At 41.3% G+C, this 20241-nt stretch overlaps 1 protein-coding gene across 4 annotated transcripts in view; it reads left to right on the top strand.

Moving 5' to 3' along the window:
- Positions 1-20241, top strand: part of whrna (whirlin a) — a 350775-nt gene that overhangs the window by 148554 nt on the left and 181980 nt on the right. For all 4 annotated transcript variants that reach the window (XM_061980754.2, XM_061980751.2, XM_061980752.2 and 1 more), the window contains exon 3: positions 6105-6230. In XM_061980754.2, the coding sequence (XP_061836738.2) occupies positions 6105-6230 (126 nt within the window). The remainder of the gene's footprint in view (positions 1-6104; positions 6231-20241) is intronic.

Below are 20241 nucleotides of genomic sequence, written 5' to 3'. Positions count from 1 at the left end.
TGAGCGAGGATGAAAGATTTGTGGATGAGGAAAGTGAGAGTGAAGAACTGGAGGGCAGTGGGAGCGATTCAGATAGGGAAGATGCTGTGAGAGGCGGGTGGGACCTGATATTCAGCTGGGAATGACTAAAACAGTAAATAAACACAAGACATATATATACTCTATTAGCCACAACACAACCAGGCTTATATTTAATATGCCACAAATTAATCCCGCATAACAAACACCTCCCTCCCGTCCATATAACCCGCCAATACAACTCAAACACCTGCACAACACACTCAATCCCACAGCCCAAAGTACCGTTCACCTCCCCAAAGTTCATACAGCACATATATTTCCCCAAAGTCCCCAAAGTTACGTACATGACATGCACATAGCGGCACGCACGTACGGGCAAGCGATCAAATGTTTGGAAGCCGCAGCTGCATGCGTACTCACGGTACCGCGTCTGCGCATCCAACTCAAAGTCCTCCTGGTAAGAGTCTCTGTTGTCCCAGTTCTCCACAGGCCAATGGTAAAGCTTGACTGTCATCTTTCGGGAATGTAAACAATGAAACACCGGCTGTGTTTGTGTTGCTGCAGTCGGCCGCAATACACCGCTTCCCACCTACAGCTTTATTCTTTGCTGTCTCCATTGTTCTTTGAACAAATTGCAAAAGATTCACCAACAAAGATGTCCAGAATACTGTGGAATTTTGCGATGAATACAGACGACTTAATAGCTGGCCACCATGCTGTCCCAAATTGTCCTCTACAATCCGTGACGTCACGCGCCGGCGTCATTATACCGAGACGTTTTCAGCAGGATATTTCTCGCAAAATTTAAAATTGCACTTTAGTAAGCTAACCCGGCCGTATTGGCATGTGTTGCAATGTTAAGATTTCATCATTGATATATAAACTATCAGACTGAGTGGTCGGTAGTAGTGGGTTTCAGTAAGCCTTTAAAAGGAAAGGCCATGTAACACAGTGGTAAAAATGCCCCAGTGCCAACTTTTTTGCAACGTGTTGCTGCCATTAAATTCTAAGTTAATGATTATTTGCAAAAAAAAAAAAAAAGTTTCTTATTTTGAACATTAAATATCTTGTCTTTGCAGTCTATTCAATTGGATATAAGCTGAAAAGAATTTGCAAATCATTGTAGTCTGTTTTTATTGACAAATTACACAATTACACAATTCACTGGTTTTGGGTTTTATATTTTTTTTGTCCAATAAAGTGTGCTTTTTTCTCTTGTCTATATATCTGCAAAATCTCAGTATTGTCCAGTTTGTCCAATTAACGAGAATGTGTTTTTTTCACAAATGCTTCTTGATTAGATCCTAGATTAAGATGCTTTCCTTTGTTTTTGTAAAATGAGACCTGAGCTTGAGGACTCTTAAGAGTGTTAGAGCATATTGCAGTAAATTCAGGATGACAACTGATGCCAAGGATCACGTAAGAGCTGCCGATTGCTGCCAAAAAGGAGGATGACTTTAAAATCTAAGCCATTCTCTATGCCCTGGATGAATGTGACAAAGAACATAATTTCCTCAGTTCTCCAACTTGGCAAATGTTGTTGGTGTTTTGCCAATAAAATAGTAAATACAGTTCTACTGTGTTACTTCAATACCAAGCAATGTGAAACTGTCACCACAGAACAGATTCTATGTCGTGGAAATATCATTATCGTAAATCATTTTGACAAGCAAGAATGTGACAAAAGTTGCAATGGTTAAAGTTTTTTAATTTTTTTCAAAAACTTTAAATCAACTTCTAATTTTATGAATGTGGTATCATTGTTTTAAGTGTGTCTGTCATGTCTGTGATCATGTTTTGTTTAGTTATGTCCTGCTCTGTTTTCACTACATTGTTTTTGACACCATAGCAACCATTAGTTTCACCTGGTTCACATTTTCACTCACGCACCTGTTGTCAATCATTAATGTTAAAGTTAAAGTTAAAGTACCAATGATTGTCACACACACACTAGGTGTGGCGAAATTATTCTCTGCATTTGACCCATCACCCTTGATCACCCCCTGGGAGGTGAGGGGAGCAGTGGGCAGCAGCGGTGGCCGCGCCCGGGAATCATTTTGGTGATTTAACCCCCAATTCCAACCCTTGATACTGAGTGCCAAGCAGGGAGGCAATGGGTCCCATTTTTATAGTCTTTGGTATGACTCGGCCGGGGTTTGAACTCACAACCTACCGATCTCAGGGCGGACACTCTAACCACTAGGCCACTGAGTAGGATGTCACTGTTATTTAAGCCTGTCTTTTTCTGTTGGTCGGCCTGGCGACATTACTACTCATGCTACTTCTGTTTACTCTGCTCATGCCATTGTCATGCTGCCATATTTCATGCTGTTCGTTCTGGTCACAGTAAGTGTTATTTGTTCATGTCCATAATTTTGCCTTCATGCTAGTTTTTGTTTCATTAGCCAAGTTTGTGCTTCCGCCTTGTGCGCGCTTTTTGTTCCTTTTTTATAGTAAAATTAAATCATGTCCCTACCTTCATGCCATGTCCACTCCAACTATTCTTGCATCTCGGGAAAACAAACACCCCATAGTCCATGTCGTGACAGTTTCTTGAACTTAAAAAGCACAGGATTTCAACAAAAAATGTTAAACAAATGCTATATTGCTATTTTACTCGTTTTATGCCACACAGACTTAAAAGTAGACACAAGATGGCAGTAAAAGCACATACTTGGAGCTAATTGACAAATTTACTGTATTACAATTACACTATATTGCCAAAAGTATTTGGCCACCCATCCAAATGATGAGAATCAGGTGTCCTAATCACTTGGCCCGGCCACAGGTGTATAAAATGAAGCACTTGGGCATGGAGACTGTTTCTACAAACATTTGTGAAAGAATGGGCGGCGAGCTCAGTGATTATCAGCATGGAACTGTCATAGGATGCCACCTATGCCACAAATTCAGTCGTGAAATTTCCTCGCTCCTGAATATTCCAAAGTCAACAGTCAGCTTTATTATAAGAAAATGGAAGAGTTTGGGAACAACAGCAACTCAGCCACCAAGTGGTAGGCCACGTAAACAGACAGAGAGGGGTCAGCGGATTCTGAAGTGCATAGTGCAAAGAGGTCGCCGACTTTCTGCACAGTCAGTTGCTACAGAGCTCCAAACTTCATGTGACTTTCCAATTAGCCCACATACAGTAAGCAGAGAGAGCTTCATGGAATGGGTTTCCATGGCCTAGCAGCTGCATCTAAGCCATACATCACCAAGTCCAATGCAAAGCGCCGGATGCAGTGGTGTAAAGCACGTCGCCACTGGACGGTAGAGCAGTGGAGACGTGTTATCTGGAGTGATGAATCACGCTTTTCCATCTGGCAATCTGATGGACGAGTCTGGGTTTGGAAGTTGCCAGGAGAAGGGTACATTTCGGACTGCAATGTGCCGAGTGTGAAATTTGGTGGAGGAGGAATTATGGTGTGGGGTTGTTTTTCAGGAGTTGAGCTTGGCCCCTTAGTTCCAGTGAAAGGAACTTTGAATTCTCCAGGATACCAAAACATTTTGGACAATTCCATGCTCTCAACCTTGTGGTAACAGTTTCGAGCGGACACATTCCTCTTCCAACATGATTGTGCACCAGTGCACAAAGCAAGGTCCATAAAGACATGGATGACAGAGTCTGGTGTGGATGAACTTGACTGGCCTTCACAGAGTCCTGACCTAAACCTGATGGAACACCTCTGGGATGAATTAGAACTGAGAGCCAGGCCTTCACCAATGTGCTTTTGGAAGAATGGTCGAAAATTCCTATAAACACACTCTGAAACCTTGTGGACAGTCTTCCCAAAAGAGTTGAAGCTGTAATAGCTGCAAAAGGTGCACCCACATCATATTGAACCCTATGGGTTAGGAATGGGATGGCACTTCAAGTTCATATGTGAGTCAAGGCAGGTGGCCAAATACTTTTTGCAATATAGTGTATTTATCACTAACAATAGTGATATTTAGCACCGGCCTCGTGACTCTCTGGAGCTTTTTCTAAAATGTATGAAAATGGAAAACGATGAGGAAAAAAATATTTTTAGCTATAATATGGTTTCTGTAGGAGGACAAACATGACACAAACCTCCCTAATTGTTAGAAATCACACTGTTTATATTAAACATGCTTCAGGAATTAGAGACTATTCGGCGAGCGCCGTTTTGTCCCACTAATTTTTGCGGTCCTTGAACTCACCGTAGTTTGTTTACATGTACAACTTTCTCAGACTTTCTATGACATGTTTTATTCCACTCCTTTTTTGTCTCATTTTGTCCACCAAACTTTCAATGTTGTGCGTGAAGACACAAAGGTGAGCTTTGTTGATGTTATTGACTTGTTGGAGTGCTAATCACGCATATTTGGTCACTGCATTACTGCAAGCTAATCAATGCTGACATGCTATTTAGGCTAGCTGTATGTACATATTGCATCATTATGCCTCGTGTGTAGGTATATTTGAGCTCATTTAATTTCCTTTAAGTGCTCTTAATTGTTATGTACGGGGGGAGTAGACGGCACAGACGACAGGGGGCATAGTTTAGCTCTATGTATTTATTATATATATTTACAATATATAAAATAAACAATCATATCAAATAAACTAGAGAATGGAGTGTGACAAAAATACAAGGGGTGTATGATGTGTAGGAATTAATGAGTGTGTTACCGGGAGTGTTGAGCGAGAGGCGCAAGTCCCGGAGGGGAAAGGCACCCTCGAATGTCCGTGAGACAGGCAGGTAGTCGGGGGATATAGAGAAGCGTCAACAGGTCTGTGTCCAAGCGGGATGTCGAGGATCGAGGGATGCAGTCCGGAATCCAGAGGGGAACAAACAAGGAAGACGAGACGCACAGCTCGTCACGTGGAACGAAGGCAGACTGCAGGAAGGACGAGAAGAAAGACACAAGACCAAATAAACACGACGGTGGAGAACACACACAGAGAGAGAGTAAGATTGCATAGAGCTTGATGACCGCTTACGGTACTCCAACAGAAGATTATGTTCTGGCACGGGAAAGCAGGTTGAGCAGGCTTATAAAGGCAGGTCTGATCATCAGCTCCAGGTGTGCGGATTGCTGACAGATTGCAGATGCTGGCTGCCGCCGTGGTGACGCGTGCAGAAGGTGAGCGGCCGTGGGCGTGCCCCGAGGTGCGCTCCGCGGGGCTTATTGATGAATGCGCATTGGCATGTGCCCGGGCCGTGACATTATTTTGATTTATATTTGCACGTCTCATGACACATTATCTGTATGTAATATTGACAGCATTTCTCATAGTTGTTTTGGTACCGTTATAGACCACAGCAAACGTTCCCCAGCTTGCAAAGATTGTAACGAATCTACTAGAAGAAGAGAGCCTGCAGTTTCCTTTAACTTGGACTCACACATCTATACCTTTGGCATTTATAAGCCAGTAATTTCCAGGCTCCAGCACCCCCCGCGATCCCAAAAGGGACAAGCGGTAGAAAATGGATGAATGGATAATTTCCAGGAGTTATCACACCCTCTGAGAAGCCTCAATTTTACTAATGATTTTGAATGTTGTAAAAATGTGTAGAATAAATATTTAGCATTTCAATATTTCTGTCAACAAAGACTTGCGTCAGCCTGTGACACATAGTCATTTTGATAGTAGTCTAATATAGCTAATATAGACACTTAAATAATGTGTTGTCTTCGTTATAACACTTATATAAGGCTTTTAATTTTCAGACAGATTTTTTTTTTTTTTCCGGTCCAATATGGCTCTTTCAACATTGAGGGTTGTCGACCCCTGGATTAGACAGTTGACGTGCCCGTTTTAGCGCTGCTCAGAGACTAAGTCATTTGGCAAAAGAAGACACCAATTGGCCGAAACGTGCGGGGAATTTCGGGCAGTTGCGAGGCTGCACATAATTCACGGGGATTGGTTGAATTCGTATGGATTGGTTGAATTCGTATGAATTGGCGCGATTGCAACAAAGCAAATTTCTGGAGAGACTGATCATTTCAGCGCACAGGCTGAAATGAGCAATACTGACGCGTGAGAAATAAATATCCGAATATTCCATTCTTCTACATGTTTATGCAGTCCTTAACAACCTCTCTGTCATTGACAGGTCAACCTGGTTCTGGATGATGGCCGGTCTCTTGGTCTTATGATTCGAGGTGGGGCAGAATACACTTTGGGTATTTACATCACAGGAGTGGACCAAGGCTCAGCAGCACAGTGCGGAGGACTTAAGGTACAACAACTCTGCCTTGACAAATTGATTGAAGACATTTTAGAGATAATATTGTATCTTTCATAAATATCTTTTCGATTGTTTGCATGAGGGATGCAGCATTTTTGGGCTCCCGATCCCAATCCGATTTCAAGTCCCGAGCCAATACTTTGACAAGAGATTATGGAAGTGATATTGGGTTTTTTCAGCAAGTAACTGAAGTAAACACAATAACACATTTACACAAAGCTCATTTCATTCAATTTAAAATGTGTTAGTAATGTGAAGTGAAGTGAATAGTAATGTTAAACATGATATATATATATATATATATATATATATATATATATATATATATATATATATATATATATATATATATATATATATACACACACACACACACACACACATATATATTCTTACTGGGTTAAAAAAAAATCTGTTCGGGGGTCGGGCTGTATATATATATATATATATATATATATATATATATAATGTGTATATATATTGGGTTAAAAAAATATGTCCGTCTGTCCATATATATATATATATATATATATATATATATATATATATATGTATATATATATATATATCCATCCATCCATTTTCTACCGCTTATTCCCTTTGGGGTCGCGGGGGGCGCTGGAGCCTATCTCAGCTACAATCGGGCGGAAGGCGGCGTACACCCTGGACAAGTCGCCACCTCATCGCAGGGCCAACACAGATAGACAGACAACATTCACACTCACATCCACACACTAGGGCCAATTTAGTGTTGCCAATCAACTTATCCCCAGGTGCATGTCTTTGGAGGTGGGAGGAAACCGGAGTACCCGGAGGGAACCCACGCAGTCACGGGTAGAACATGCAAACTCCACACAGAAAGATCCCGAGCCCGGGATTGAACCCAAGACTACTCAGGACCTTCGTATTGTGAGGCAGATGCACTAACCCCTCTTCCACCGTGAAGCCCATATATATATATATATATATATATATATATATATATATAAACACTTATTTGGAACATCCCACAGGTGAACAGGCAAATTGGGAACAGGTGGGTGCCATGATTGGGTATAAAAGTAGATTCCATGAAATGCTCAGTCATTCACAAACAAGGATGGGGCGAGGGTCACCACTTTGTCAACAAATGCGTTAGCAAATTGTTGAACAGTTTAAGAACAACCTTTCTCAACCAGCTATTGCAAGGAATTAAGGGATTTCACCATCTACGGTCCGTAATATCATCAAAGGGTTCAGAGAATCTGGAGAAATCACTGCACGTAAGCAGCTAAGCCCGTGACCTTCGATCCCTCAGGCTGTACTGCATCAACAAGCGACATCAGTGTGTAAAGGATATCACCACATGGGCTCAGGAACACTTCAGAAACCCACTGTCAGTAACTACAGTTGGTCGCTACATCTGTAAGTGCAAGTTAAAACTCTCCTATGAAAGGTGAAAACCGTTTAACAACAACACCCAGAAACGCCGTCGGCTTCGCAGGGCCTGAGCTCATCTAAGATGGACTGATACAAAGTGGAAAAGTGTTCTGTGGTCTGACGAGTCCACATTTCAAATTGTTTTTGGAAACTGTGGACGTCGTGTCCTCTGGACCAAAGAGGAAAAGAACCATCCGGATTGTTATAGGCGCAAAGTTGAAAAGCCAGCATCTGTGATGGTATGGGGGTGTATTAGTGCCCAAGACATGGGAAACTTACACATCTGCGAAGGCGCCATTAATGCTGAAAGGTACATACAGGTTTTGGAGCAACATATGTTACCATCCAAGCAACGTTACCATGGACGCCCCTGCTTATTTCAGCAAGACAATGCCAAGCCACGTGTTACATCAACGTGGCTTCATAGTAAAAGAGTGCGGGTACTAGACTGGCCTGCCTGTAGTCCAGACCTGTCTCCCATTGAAAATGTGTGGTGCATTATGAAGCCTAAAATACCACAACGTAGATCCCCGGACTGTTGAACAACTTAAGCTGTACATCAAGCAAGAATGGGAAAGAATTCCACCTGAGAAGCTTAACAAATGTGTCTCCTCAGTTCCCAAACATTTACTGAGTGTTGTTAAAAGGAAAGGCCATGTAACACAGTGGTGAACATGCCCTTTCCCAACTACTTTGGCACGTGTTGCAGCCATGAAATTCTAAGTTAATTATTATTTGCAAAAAAAAAAAAAAGTTTATGAGTTTGAACACCAAATATCTTGTCTTTGTAGTGCATTCAACTGAATATGGGTTGAAAAGGATTTGCAAATCATTGTATTCCGTTTATATATTTACATCTAACACAATTTCCCAACTCATATGGAAACGGGGTTTGTATATATATATATATATATATATATATATATATATTTATATATAATAAGGCCCCCGAGTCAAAAAGTTTGGGGAACCCTGCTTTAAGCCCTCCTGTGTATATGTTTGTATGGAATTGTGCATGATATATTATGTTATGGTGACAAAATATCATCCATCAAGTACTACTAAATTACCAAGAAAAAGAAAAGAAGCGGATAAGTCTTGGATGGATATTCAGAGATGTATAAAAAAAGATCAAATTGATAATATTATACCAGTTCCACATACCACAGCTGATGTACGACATCCCAGAGGTGGATATGCATTTATTAAATAATATAAGTTTAAAGCTTTATCAAATAGAAAAATATATTAATGAAAAGTATTAAGAACATGTCAAAATATATACAGATGCATCTAAAACTATAAATAATAAAGTAGGAGCTTCAGCAGTTATTCCACAAGAAAACGTAGTCTCGAATAAAATAATTAGTGACAAGTAATCGTTTTTTACGGGGGAATTAATAGCAATTTACATGGCAGTTAAATGGACAGATGAAAATAACGCCAGACTAGTTTTGTGCTCAGACTGCTGCAGTGCATTAATCAGCATTAATCAATAAAGCTTCAGGAACAAGACATGATTAAATATATGAAATAGTTCTGAAAATCTTAACAATAAGTAAAGCCTAAAGTGTGGTGAATGGCAGCATAATTGCAATAAAGAAAGAAAAGGTAAAGTATAGAAGTAATAAGAGGAGGTAATTTAACTTGAACAGAGGAAGATATCATTATCGATTTCATTATGATTACAATTCAGGAGCTTGGATTTGATTAAAAATCGATTATTGATGCATCTTTAATTTATGTATATTGATGCAGTTTTACAATTATTTTTGTTTCACTAAATACGCATTCATCGCTTGCAACTTTTAAAAATGGTACACTTGTAATAAGAAACAGTTGAATTAATTCCCTTTGCATTTATTGAATTAATGGAAATGTGTGCAAAACTGGAACATACGTGCCCTAAAATAAAGCAGTCAGTCGGATCTGTTGGTGAGGTGGCTCACTGCAGACAGCCACATTTACAACTGTCTGCATTTCTTTATTTTCAGCGAGTCAATAAGCGATTGTTGACGTTTCCTAATAAATTTTAGAATCGCCCACGTCCGAATTGCAATGCATCTAAAAATTGATTATTTCCCCCCCTCTATAATTACTATAGTGTAGGAAATATAATAGAGATAGGAGAACAATTAAAAATAAGTTAGTGAAAGACGCGGGAGGTGAGGACATCAGTCTTAAGTAGAGATGTCCGATAATGGCTTTTTTGCCAATATCCGATATTCCGATATTGTCCAACTCTTAATTACCGATTCCGATATCAACCGATACCGATATATACAGTCGTGGAATTAACACATTAGTATGCCTAATTTTGTTGTGATGCCCCCCCTGATGCATTAAACAATGTAACAAGGTTTTCCAAAATAAATCAACTCAAGTTATGGAAAAAAATGCCAACATGGCACTGCCATATTTATTATTGAAGTCACAAAATGCATTATTTTTTTTAACATGCCTCAAAACAGCAGCTTGGAATTTGGGACATGCTCTCTCTGAGAGAGCATGAGGAGGTTGGGGTTGGGGGGTTGGGGATAGCGGGGGGTGTATATTGTAGAATCCTGGAAGAGTTATTGCTGTAAGGGGTTCTGGGTATTTGTTCTCTTGTGTTTATGTTGTGTTACGGTGCGAATGTTCTCCCGAAATGTGTTTGTCATTCTTCTTTGGTGTGGGTTCACAGTGTGGCGCATATGTGTAACAGTGTTAAAGTTGTTTATACGGCCACCCTCAGTGTGACCTGTATGGCTGTTGACCAAGTATGCATGGCATTCACTTGTGTGTGTGAAAAGCCGTAGATATTATGTAATTGGGCCGGCACGCAACGGAAGTGCCTTCAAGGTTTATTGGCGCTCTGTACTTCTCCCTACGTCCGTGTACACAGCGGCGTTTTAAAAAGTCATACCTTTTACTTTTTGAAACTGATACCGATAATTTCCGATATTACATTTTAAAGCATTTATCGGCCGATAATATCGGCAGTCCGATATTATCGGACATCCCTGGTCTTAAGGTGTAAATCGACGCCAAAAAAGTCATGACACTAAAGTCTTACTCTTGTCATTTTCTGAAACTTGGGAGCCCTGTGTTATTGCAGTTGAATTATGTGTTTGAACTAGGGATGGGCACCGAATCCGGTACTTTTTTTTTGGCACTGCCTGAATCCCACCGGTACTAACGGCACCGATTTAACGCTGCCATGTCACGGTACCTGATTAATAACTGCACTTTGATAAACTCACAGACTGACTGGCGCGAGCTTAAATGATAACATGAAAACAAGGCACATTAACGTCTTACCCCATTAAAAACGACATACCTCAATCTAAGCTTACCAAGCAGTGTTGCCATGGAGAGTATTCATCCATGCCTGGCTGGCTGCCTCGTTTCTATTGGGCAAACACGGTCATTCGTCCCAGCGCTGCGTTCACACCACTTCCAAAAAAAAAAGTTGTTGAAGTTGGTGTCCAGCGGGACGACATTAGGCGTATATACAGTCGTGGTCAAAAGTTGTCATACACTTGTAAAGAACATAATGTCATGGCTGTCTTGAGTTTCCAATAATTTCTACAACTCTTATTTTTTTGTGATAGAGTGATTGGAGCACATACTTGTTGGTCACAAAAAACATTCATCAAGTTTGGTCCTTTCATGAATTTATTATGGGTCTACTGAAAATGTGACCAAATCTTTTGGGTCAAAAGTATACATACAGCAATGTTAATATTTGGTTACATGTCCTTTGGCAAGTTTCACTGCAATAAGGCACTTTTGGTAGCCATCCACAAGCTTCTGCTTGAATTTTTGACCACTCCTCTTGACAAAATTGGTGCAGTTCAGCTAAATTTGTTGGTTTTCTGACATGGACTTGTTTCTTCAGCATTGTCCACACGTTTAAGTCAGGACTTGGGAAGGCCATTCTAAAACCTTAATTTTAGCTTGATTTAGCCATTCCTTTACCACTTTTGACGTGTGTTTGGGGTCATTGCCCTGTTGGAACACCCAACTGTGCCCAAGACCCAACCTCCGGGTTGATGATTTTAGGTTGTCCTGAAGAATTTGGAGGTAATCCTCCGTTTTCCTTGTCCCATTTACTCTCTGTAAAGCACCAGTTCCATTGGCAGCAAAACAAGCCCGTATTTACCGGACCATAAGGCGCACCGAATTATAGGGCGCATTAAAGGAGTCATATTATTATAATTTTTTTTCTTCTAAATATAAAACACTTCCTTCTGGTCTACATAACATGTAATGGTGGTTCTTTGGTCAAAATGTTGCATGGATTATGTTTTACAGATCATCTTCAAGCCGCTTTCTGACAGTCGCTTCTGGATGCGCCGTTTTGTGGGCGGTCTTATTTACGTGGCTCACCTTCGGCAGCGTCTTCTCCCCGTCATCTTTGTTGTAGCGGTGTAGCGTGCAAGGACGGGAGTGGAAGAAGTGTCAAAAGATGGAGCTAACTGTTTTAATGACATTCAGACTTTACTTAAGTCAATAACTGAGCAGCATCTCCTCATCCGGAAACAACAACACCAGAAATGTGTCCCGTGAAAAACCGTTTGACCTAATAACTAAAGTTCCTTGGGTGAATAATGTAAACTCACTACACCGGTATGTTTTAGCGCTTTCATGGCGAGTTTACTGACAGATATAAGTAAGAACTTTACACTACTTTATATTACAAATGGCAACAGTGGAGGATGAATGTCCTATAACAAGAAGATAGAGAAAAAGAAGAAGCTTATTAACCTACGGTGTCGTCACGGACTACAAAGGCGGACGCGCGCAATTTTTCAGGATTTATACAGATCCCAAATACAGATCAGCGGGTACCAGAAGGTAAGAAAAGTTGCTTTTAGCATAATATTGCGAAACAAAACGCCAGATAATACAGTATGTCGTACCTTATACACACACCATAATGATATTCATATGTTGAAGCACATCAAGCGGTGTGGCTTCATAGCGTACCAAAGTCGTACTAAAACATTTTGATAGTTTTTTGAGCGCCATGTGTAATGTTCTATATTTTCAATGGAACATATAAGATGTTGGTGTTGTTTACTTGAGTCATATTGCCATCATAGTGTAGTCTACACATATCTCTTATGTTTGACTGCCATCTACTGGTCACACTTATCATTACCAAATGACCGGGTTATAAGGCGTATCGTCGAGTTTTGAGAGAAAAAAAATATATATTCTAAGTGCGCCAGTCCGGAAAATACGGTAATTCTTAATTTAATTATTTTTTCATCTTATTTTGTGTTAAAAAAATAAAGACATTTGAGAAGATTGGGATATTTTTTAACAAAGCTCTTCTTGTTCAACACCTGATGCTGCCCCCAGGTAAATTGAGTTTGAGACCCCTGCTCTAGGTAATGTTGCAATTTTAAATTCCAACAAAGATATTGACTCAGAAATGTAACAATTAAACAAGAAGTTAAACAGAAGTTATCATAATCAGGTAATTTTTTTAAAGTTTTAATATTGAAATATACTTTATTATTCAAACAATTATTTATTAACACACACAAAAGTACTGCAAATGTAAACCGTTGAGAATTAGTATCGAGTCCCAGGTACCGGGAATTGGTACCATATCGGTTCAAAGGTGAAAGGTACTCATCCTTATTGATCAGAAAGTAGGCAGGTGTACCTAAAGCTGTGACTGATAAATCTATATTTATTGTTTGTGAAGTTTATTATCGACCGTGTCTATAAAAAAAATAGCGGTGATGTTTGTCTCTGATATATATTCAAACAGTGTAAGTTTTGAAACATTTAAATTATGATGCTTTTGAAGAGGGTGGGCGTGGTTTCATTTGCAATCCACAGGTTACGCCTCTGCACAAGAACCGTTTGCAGAAATCAGAATCAGAAGTACTTTATTAATCCTAAAATTAAGATTTTCAGCACAATCCCATTCAAAATCAGACAAACATTACAGGGAGACAGAACAGGATCTCTGACGAGTCTGCCAACTTCTGCCGCCTCTTACTAAAAAGGTGAAAAACAGGTAAACGGGGATGAGTAAAAAGAAGAAAAAAAAATTCAGTCTAAGCCTGAGCACCTGGAGAGGCGGTCCAGACTGAGGCCAAGGGGGAAAAAAACTCATAGCCATAGCACACATAAACATGTGTGTAAGAGAGAAACATCAAATATCACAAAGGACATTAAAGACATTAAAAGTAAAACAACAACAAAAAAACAAAAAAAGTAACCAATAATATATATTGCGCACATACGATTGCACCATGCATAGACAAGCAACCAAACAAAAACATAATTTCAACACCATCGTCTGCTCGGGTGGGGGTAGCATGGCCAGAGACAGGAGCAGACCCAACAAAGCAACCAAGAGAGCCGACTCCACCCTCGACCGCCCCCTAGAGTTATGTACTTGACAAAAAAAGGTGAAATAACTGAAAACATGGTTTATATTCTACAAACTCCGTTTCCATATGAGTTGGGAAATTGTGTTAGATGTAAATATAAACGGAATACAATGATTTGCAAATCCTTTTCAACCCATATTCAATTGAATGCACTACAAAGACAAGATATTTGATGTTCAAACTCATAAACTTTATTTTATTTTTTTTGCAAATAATAATTAACTTAGAATTTCATGGCTGCAACACGTGCCAAAGTAGTTGGGAAAGGGCATGTTCACCGCTGTGTTACATGGCCTTTCCTTTTAATAACACTCAGTAAACGTTTGGGAACTGAGGAGACACATTTTTTAAGCTTCTCAGGTGGAATTCTTTCCCATTCTTGCTTGATGTACAGCTTAAGTTGTTCAACAGTCCGGGTCTCTCCGTTGGAGTATTTTAGGCTTCATAATGCGCCACACATTTTCAATGGGAGACAGGTCTGGACTACAGGCAGGCCAGTCTAGTACCCGCACTCTTTTACTATGAAGCCACGTTGATGTAAGACGTGGCTTGGCATTGTCTTGCTGAAATAAGCAGGGGCGTCCATGGTAACGTTGCTTGGATGGCAACATATGTTGCTCCAAAACCTGTATGTACCTTTCAGCATTAATGGCACCTTCACAGATGTGTAAGTTACCCATGTCTTGAGCACTAATACACCCCCATACCATCACAGATGCTGGCTTTTCAACTTTGCGCCTATAACAATCCGGATGGTTCTTTTCCTCTTTGGTCCGGAGGACACGACGTCCACAGTTTCCAAAAACAATTTGAAATGTGGACTCGTCACACCACAGACAATTTTTCCACTTTGTATCAGTCCATCTTAGATGAGCTCAGGCCCAGCGAAGCCGACGGCGTTTCTGGGTGTTGTTGATAAACGATTTTCGCCTTGCATAGGAGAGTTTTAACTTGCACTTACAGATGTAGCGACCAACTGTAGTTACTGACAGTGGGTTTCTGAAGTGTTCCTGAGCCCATGTGGTAATATCCTTTACACACTGATGTCGCTTGTTGATGCAGTACAGCCTGAGGGATCGAAGGTCACGGGCTTAGCTGCTTACGTGCAGTGATTTCTCCAGATTCTCTGAACCCTTTGATGATATTACGGACCGTAGATGGTGAAATCCCTAAATTTCTTGCAATAGCTGGTTGAGAAAGGTTTTTCTTAAACTGTTCAACAATTTGCTCACGCATTTGTTGACAAAGTGGTGACCCTCGCCCCATCCTTGTTTGTGAATGACTGAGCATTTCATGGAATCTACTTTTATACCCAATCATGGCACCCACCTGTTCCCAATTTGCCTGTTCACCTGTGGGATGTTCCAAATAAGTGTTTGATGAGCATTCCTCAACTTTATCAGTATTTATTGCCACCTTTCCCAACTTCTTTGTCATGCGTTGCTGGCATCAAATTATAAAGTTAATGATTATTTGCAAAATATCATTTTGAATATTCAATATGTTGTCTTTGTAGCATATTCAACTGAATGGGGTTGAAAATGATATGCAAATCATTGTATTCCGTTTATATTTACATCCAACACAATTTCCCAACTCATATGGAAACGGGGTTTGTAGTTTCTTCAAAATAGCCACCCTTTGCTCTGATTACTGTTTTGCACACTCTTGGCATTTCTCAATGAGCTTCAAGAGGTAGTCACCTGAAATGGTTTTCACTTCACAGGTGTCATAGTTTTGATGCCTTCAGTGACAATCTACAATGTAAATAGTCATGAAAATAAAGAAAACACATTAAAAGGAGAAGGTGTGTCCAAATGTTTGGCCTGTACTGTATATCTAAACCACATGTAAGTTTTTTCAATGTAGATTAAAATCATCATTGGTCTACTAAAACTAGCGCTAACAACAAAGTTAACACACAGCTTACAACAGCCGCGGCTGTCGGACACAACTCATGCCAGTTAACCCCTGCAGATTACTAACCCTGCCAATCAACCAATCAATGTTTATTTATATAGCCCTAAATCACAAGTGTCTCAAAGGGCTGCACAAGCCACAACGACATCCTCGGTTCAGAGCCCACATAAGGGCAAGGAAAAACTCACAACCCAGTGGTATGGCTCGGTTGGTAGAGTGGCCGTGCCAGCAACTTGAGGGTTCCAGGTTCGATCCCTGCTTCCGCCATCCTAGTCACTGCCGTTGTGTCCTTGGGCAAGACACTTTACCCACCTGCTCCCAGTGCCACCCACACTGTTTTAAATGTAACTTAGATATTGGGTTTCACTATGTAAAGCGCTTTGAGTCACTAGAGAAAAGCGCTATATAAATATAATTCACTTCACTTCACTATGTCAATATGAATGACTATGAGAAACCTTGGAGAGGACCCCCCCGCCCCCTTCTCTAGGGGAGACCGGATGCAATGGACGTCGAGTGGGTCTAGCATAATATTGTGAAAGTCCAGTCCATAGTGGATTTAACATAATAGTGAGAGTCCAGTCCATAGTGGAGCCAGCAGGAAACCATCCCGAGCGGAGACGGGTCAGCAGCGCACAGATGTTCCCAACCGATGCACAGGCGAGCGGTCCACCCCGGGTCCCGACTCTGGACAGCCAGCACTTCATCCATGGCCACCGGACCTGTGACCCCCCCTTACACAAGGGAGAGGGGGGCAGAAAAGTGCTAACCCCACTTTCTGCATCACATAATATTTTTTAAAGGCCCACGTATAAAGTCAGAGATTGTACATAATGCACTCTAATCTCATGAAACATTTCTCAAAAGCACACACCAGATATGTGTCGGTTTTTTGAAAAACATAATTCAATATACTCCTTGCTAACTAATCACATTTACTAGGAATTAAGTATTTGATTACATTTTTGTGAAAGTATTAATTAACTATCAACAATCAAACTGGCCCTAGTGTGTGAATGTAAGTGTGAATGTTGTCTGTCTATCTGTGTTGGCCCTGCGATGAGATGGCGACTTGTCCAGGGTGTACCCCGCCTTCCGCCCCAGTGCAGCTGGGATAGGCCCCAGGCCCCCCACGACCCCAAAAGCGACACACGGTAGAAATTGATGGCTGGATGGATTTTCCCAATGCAGATGGTGAAAAATTATGTGTCTTCTCTGTGGCATTTATAACATTGAAAAATGGTAACCCATAAAATGTATGTCTGACGATAAGAGAAAGTTCTTCAAGGTTTTTAATCTACAAAATAGCCGCACACCATTTTTAGTTTGTTTACAAAACAACCAACCGAGCAAACAGTGAAACCATCTTTTCTCAAAGTGATTTTCTACCCTAGAGTTTAACCCCCCTTTTTATTTTGAAAGACCAAATGTGAGCGCTGTGAACACATGGTGGATTACCAAGCAAATACAGAGAGCTGTGATCTTGTGGATGGATTCTGGCCAAGGATTTCTCATTTGCACAGGGGTCATTTTCCATCCTGCCCAATGATAAAACAATCCTGCTGAAACAATGAAAAACACACAGTGACAAAAATGGGCTTAGCAAATAACAAGGTCAGTTAGTGACTTGTCAGTCCTTATGGAATACGAGCAATACTCAACTATTTTTCTTGAAAATACAATTTTTCAACATTATACACCCCCGCTACCAAACCCCGCCCACCTCAACCGACGCACAGAGGGGCAGGGGTTGATGTGTGAGGGAGCAGGGTGGGGGAGGGGTTTGGTGGTAGCAGGGGTGTATAATGTAGCCCGGAAGAGTCAGGGCTGCATGGGATTCTGGGTATTTGTTCTGTTGTGTTTATGTTACACACTGTAGTACCCGGTGATTGTGCGTTGCCGAACGTGCTCCTCTACTCGTAAACCAGCAATGACACAACGACGGGATTCATTATGATATACCGGTATATCGTACAACCCGAGTCTATACACACAAATGCATACACTTGCTGTCATGCACATTTTGTCCAATCAGAAGCCGGGAAAAGCAACCACAGCTGACTCGGTGGCATTACACCTCTGTTTTTATAATGTTTATTTTGATATATCAGACATACAAACATTATCTTTACTGCACTTACACAGAACCCTGGGAATATTATGAACACTTGTAGAATTCTAACATGTTTAATTAGCAACATAGTGATTGATTATATGTTGCAGTGAAGTGTCCATTATTTCTAAAATCAGCGCACAAGGAGCCAATCAAACCTGATTGTTTCAGTGCCTAAAGAGCACGTACGTTCATGTGCCACTGAAAAACACTTGTAGAATTATAACGCATATACATATCAATTAAGTGGTACATTACATGTGCAATGAAGTGTACATTGTCTTTGACATCAAGGATGAAGGGTAAACCATGTTTTTGTTTTAGTCGCTCAGGCACTGTTCCAGCTACACAAATGCAACCAACACAATTTAACTTCATCATCTGTTGTTAAATAAGGATTAAAACACAAGGTAAGGCAGCACCTTTCTTATGACACAAAGCAAAAAGTCTTGCTTGCTTGTGAGAAAGAAAAAAAAATAGGTCTAAGCCTGGGCCCCTGGAGAGTGGGTCCAGACTGAGGCCAAGGGAAAAAAACAACTCATAGCCTTAGCACAGATCAAAGAACACAAAGGACATTAAAAACATTAAAAGAGCAGAGCTGATGCAACCAGCCACTTCTACATACAGCTATGAATAAAACGTAAAAGAAACATACACATTGTGGTGGCCTCTGCGGTGTTCCACGCCATCGTCTGCTGGGGTGGAGGGAGCATGACCAGAGACAGGAGCAGACCCAACAAAGCAACCAACTAGAGCCGATTCCACTTTTGGCCGCCCTCTAACTCTCGGCCAGGGTCCCGTCCGCATGGATGAGCGAGGATACGTCCAAGGAGATTGAGGTGTCCGATACCTGCTCATTCAGCCAAGACACTGTGAAGCTTGTCCGTCCCGGTGCTAAGTCCTAGCTCCGCAGCCCTGTCTCTTCATTCGCATCTTCCTTCAGTCTCTGCAAACGGACTCTTGTGTGGCAGAGACCCAGTAGCTGGTCTCCATGGCCAAAAGGCTCCAGGGAGGCAGATCCAAAAGTTCAGACATGTCCGAACAAAACAAAGGAGGCTGATAATTGTAAGCAGACGTGAATGGGAGAGAGCATCCTGTTTGGCGTTGCAGGAGCCAGGTCTGTAGGTGATGGCGAAGTTAAAGCGAGTGAGGAACAGGCACCAACGACCCTGATGAGAGTTAAGTCTCTGGGCAGTCCTGATGTAGGCCAGGTTCCTGTGATCAGTGAAAACCAAGGATTGGGCGCATCCTAAATGACCTAAACAACTACTTTGTGAGGTTTAAGGCACTTAACACCACTCCGGCGAGGAAATCGCCGCTCAACCTGGACACAGCGGATGTCCGGAAAACCCTGAGGAGAGTGAACCTGATGACATTCCAGGCTAGGTGCTTAAGGGATGTGCAGACCAGCTGGCTGGGGTTCTCACAGACATCTTCAACATCTCGCTGACTCAGGCTGTGGTGATGGAGCCTATCTCAGCTGCATTCGGGTGGAAGGCGGAGTACACCGTGGACAAGTCGCCACCTCATCGCAGGGCCAACACAGATAGACAGACAACATTCACACTCACATTCACACACTAGGGCAGGGGTCGGCAACCTTTACCAGTCAAAGAGCCATTTTGACCAGTTTCACAAATTATAGAAAACAATGGGAGCCGCAAAAATTTTTGAAATTTTAAATGAAATAACACTGCATAAAATTTTTTTTTTTTTGCTTTGTATAAACCAGGGGTCTTAGACACGCCACCCACACCTTTGTATGGAATTTGTAAGCTGGTGCGGCACGTGGGTTTTAAATGAATAGCGCTTGTCAGCGTCATGCGTGCCGTGATGGTACAGCATATAGCGCCTACCACAACCAGCGTGCATGATCAGCCACATGTTATATGGGACTTCCGCTTGCCCAAGTAGGTGACAGCAAGGTATACTTGGTCAACAGCCACACAGGTTACACTGACGGTGGCGGTATAAAAAAAACTTTAACACTCTTACTAATGATGCGCCACACTGTGAACCCACACCAAACAAGAATGACAAACACATTTCGGGAGAACATCTGCACCGTAACACAACATAAACACAACAGGACAAATACCCAGAATCCCATGCAGCCCTAACTCTTCCGGGATACATTATACACCCCCGCTAC

This window comes from Nerophis lumbriciformis, linkage group LG20, assembly GCF_033978685.3.
Source record: "Nerophis lumbriciformis linkage group LG20, RoL_Nlum_v2.1, whole genome shotgun sequence".
NCBI lineage: Eukaryota > Metazoa > Chordata > Actinopteri > Syngnathiformes > Syngnathidae > Nerophis > Nerophis lumbriciformis.
The sequence above is the reverse complement of the archived record's forward strand: the minus strand, read 5'-3'. Positions and strand labels throughout refer to the sequence as shown.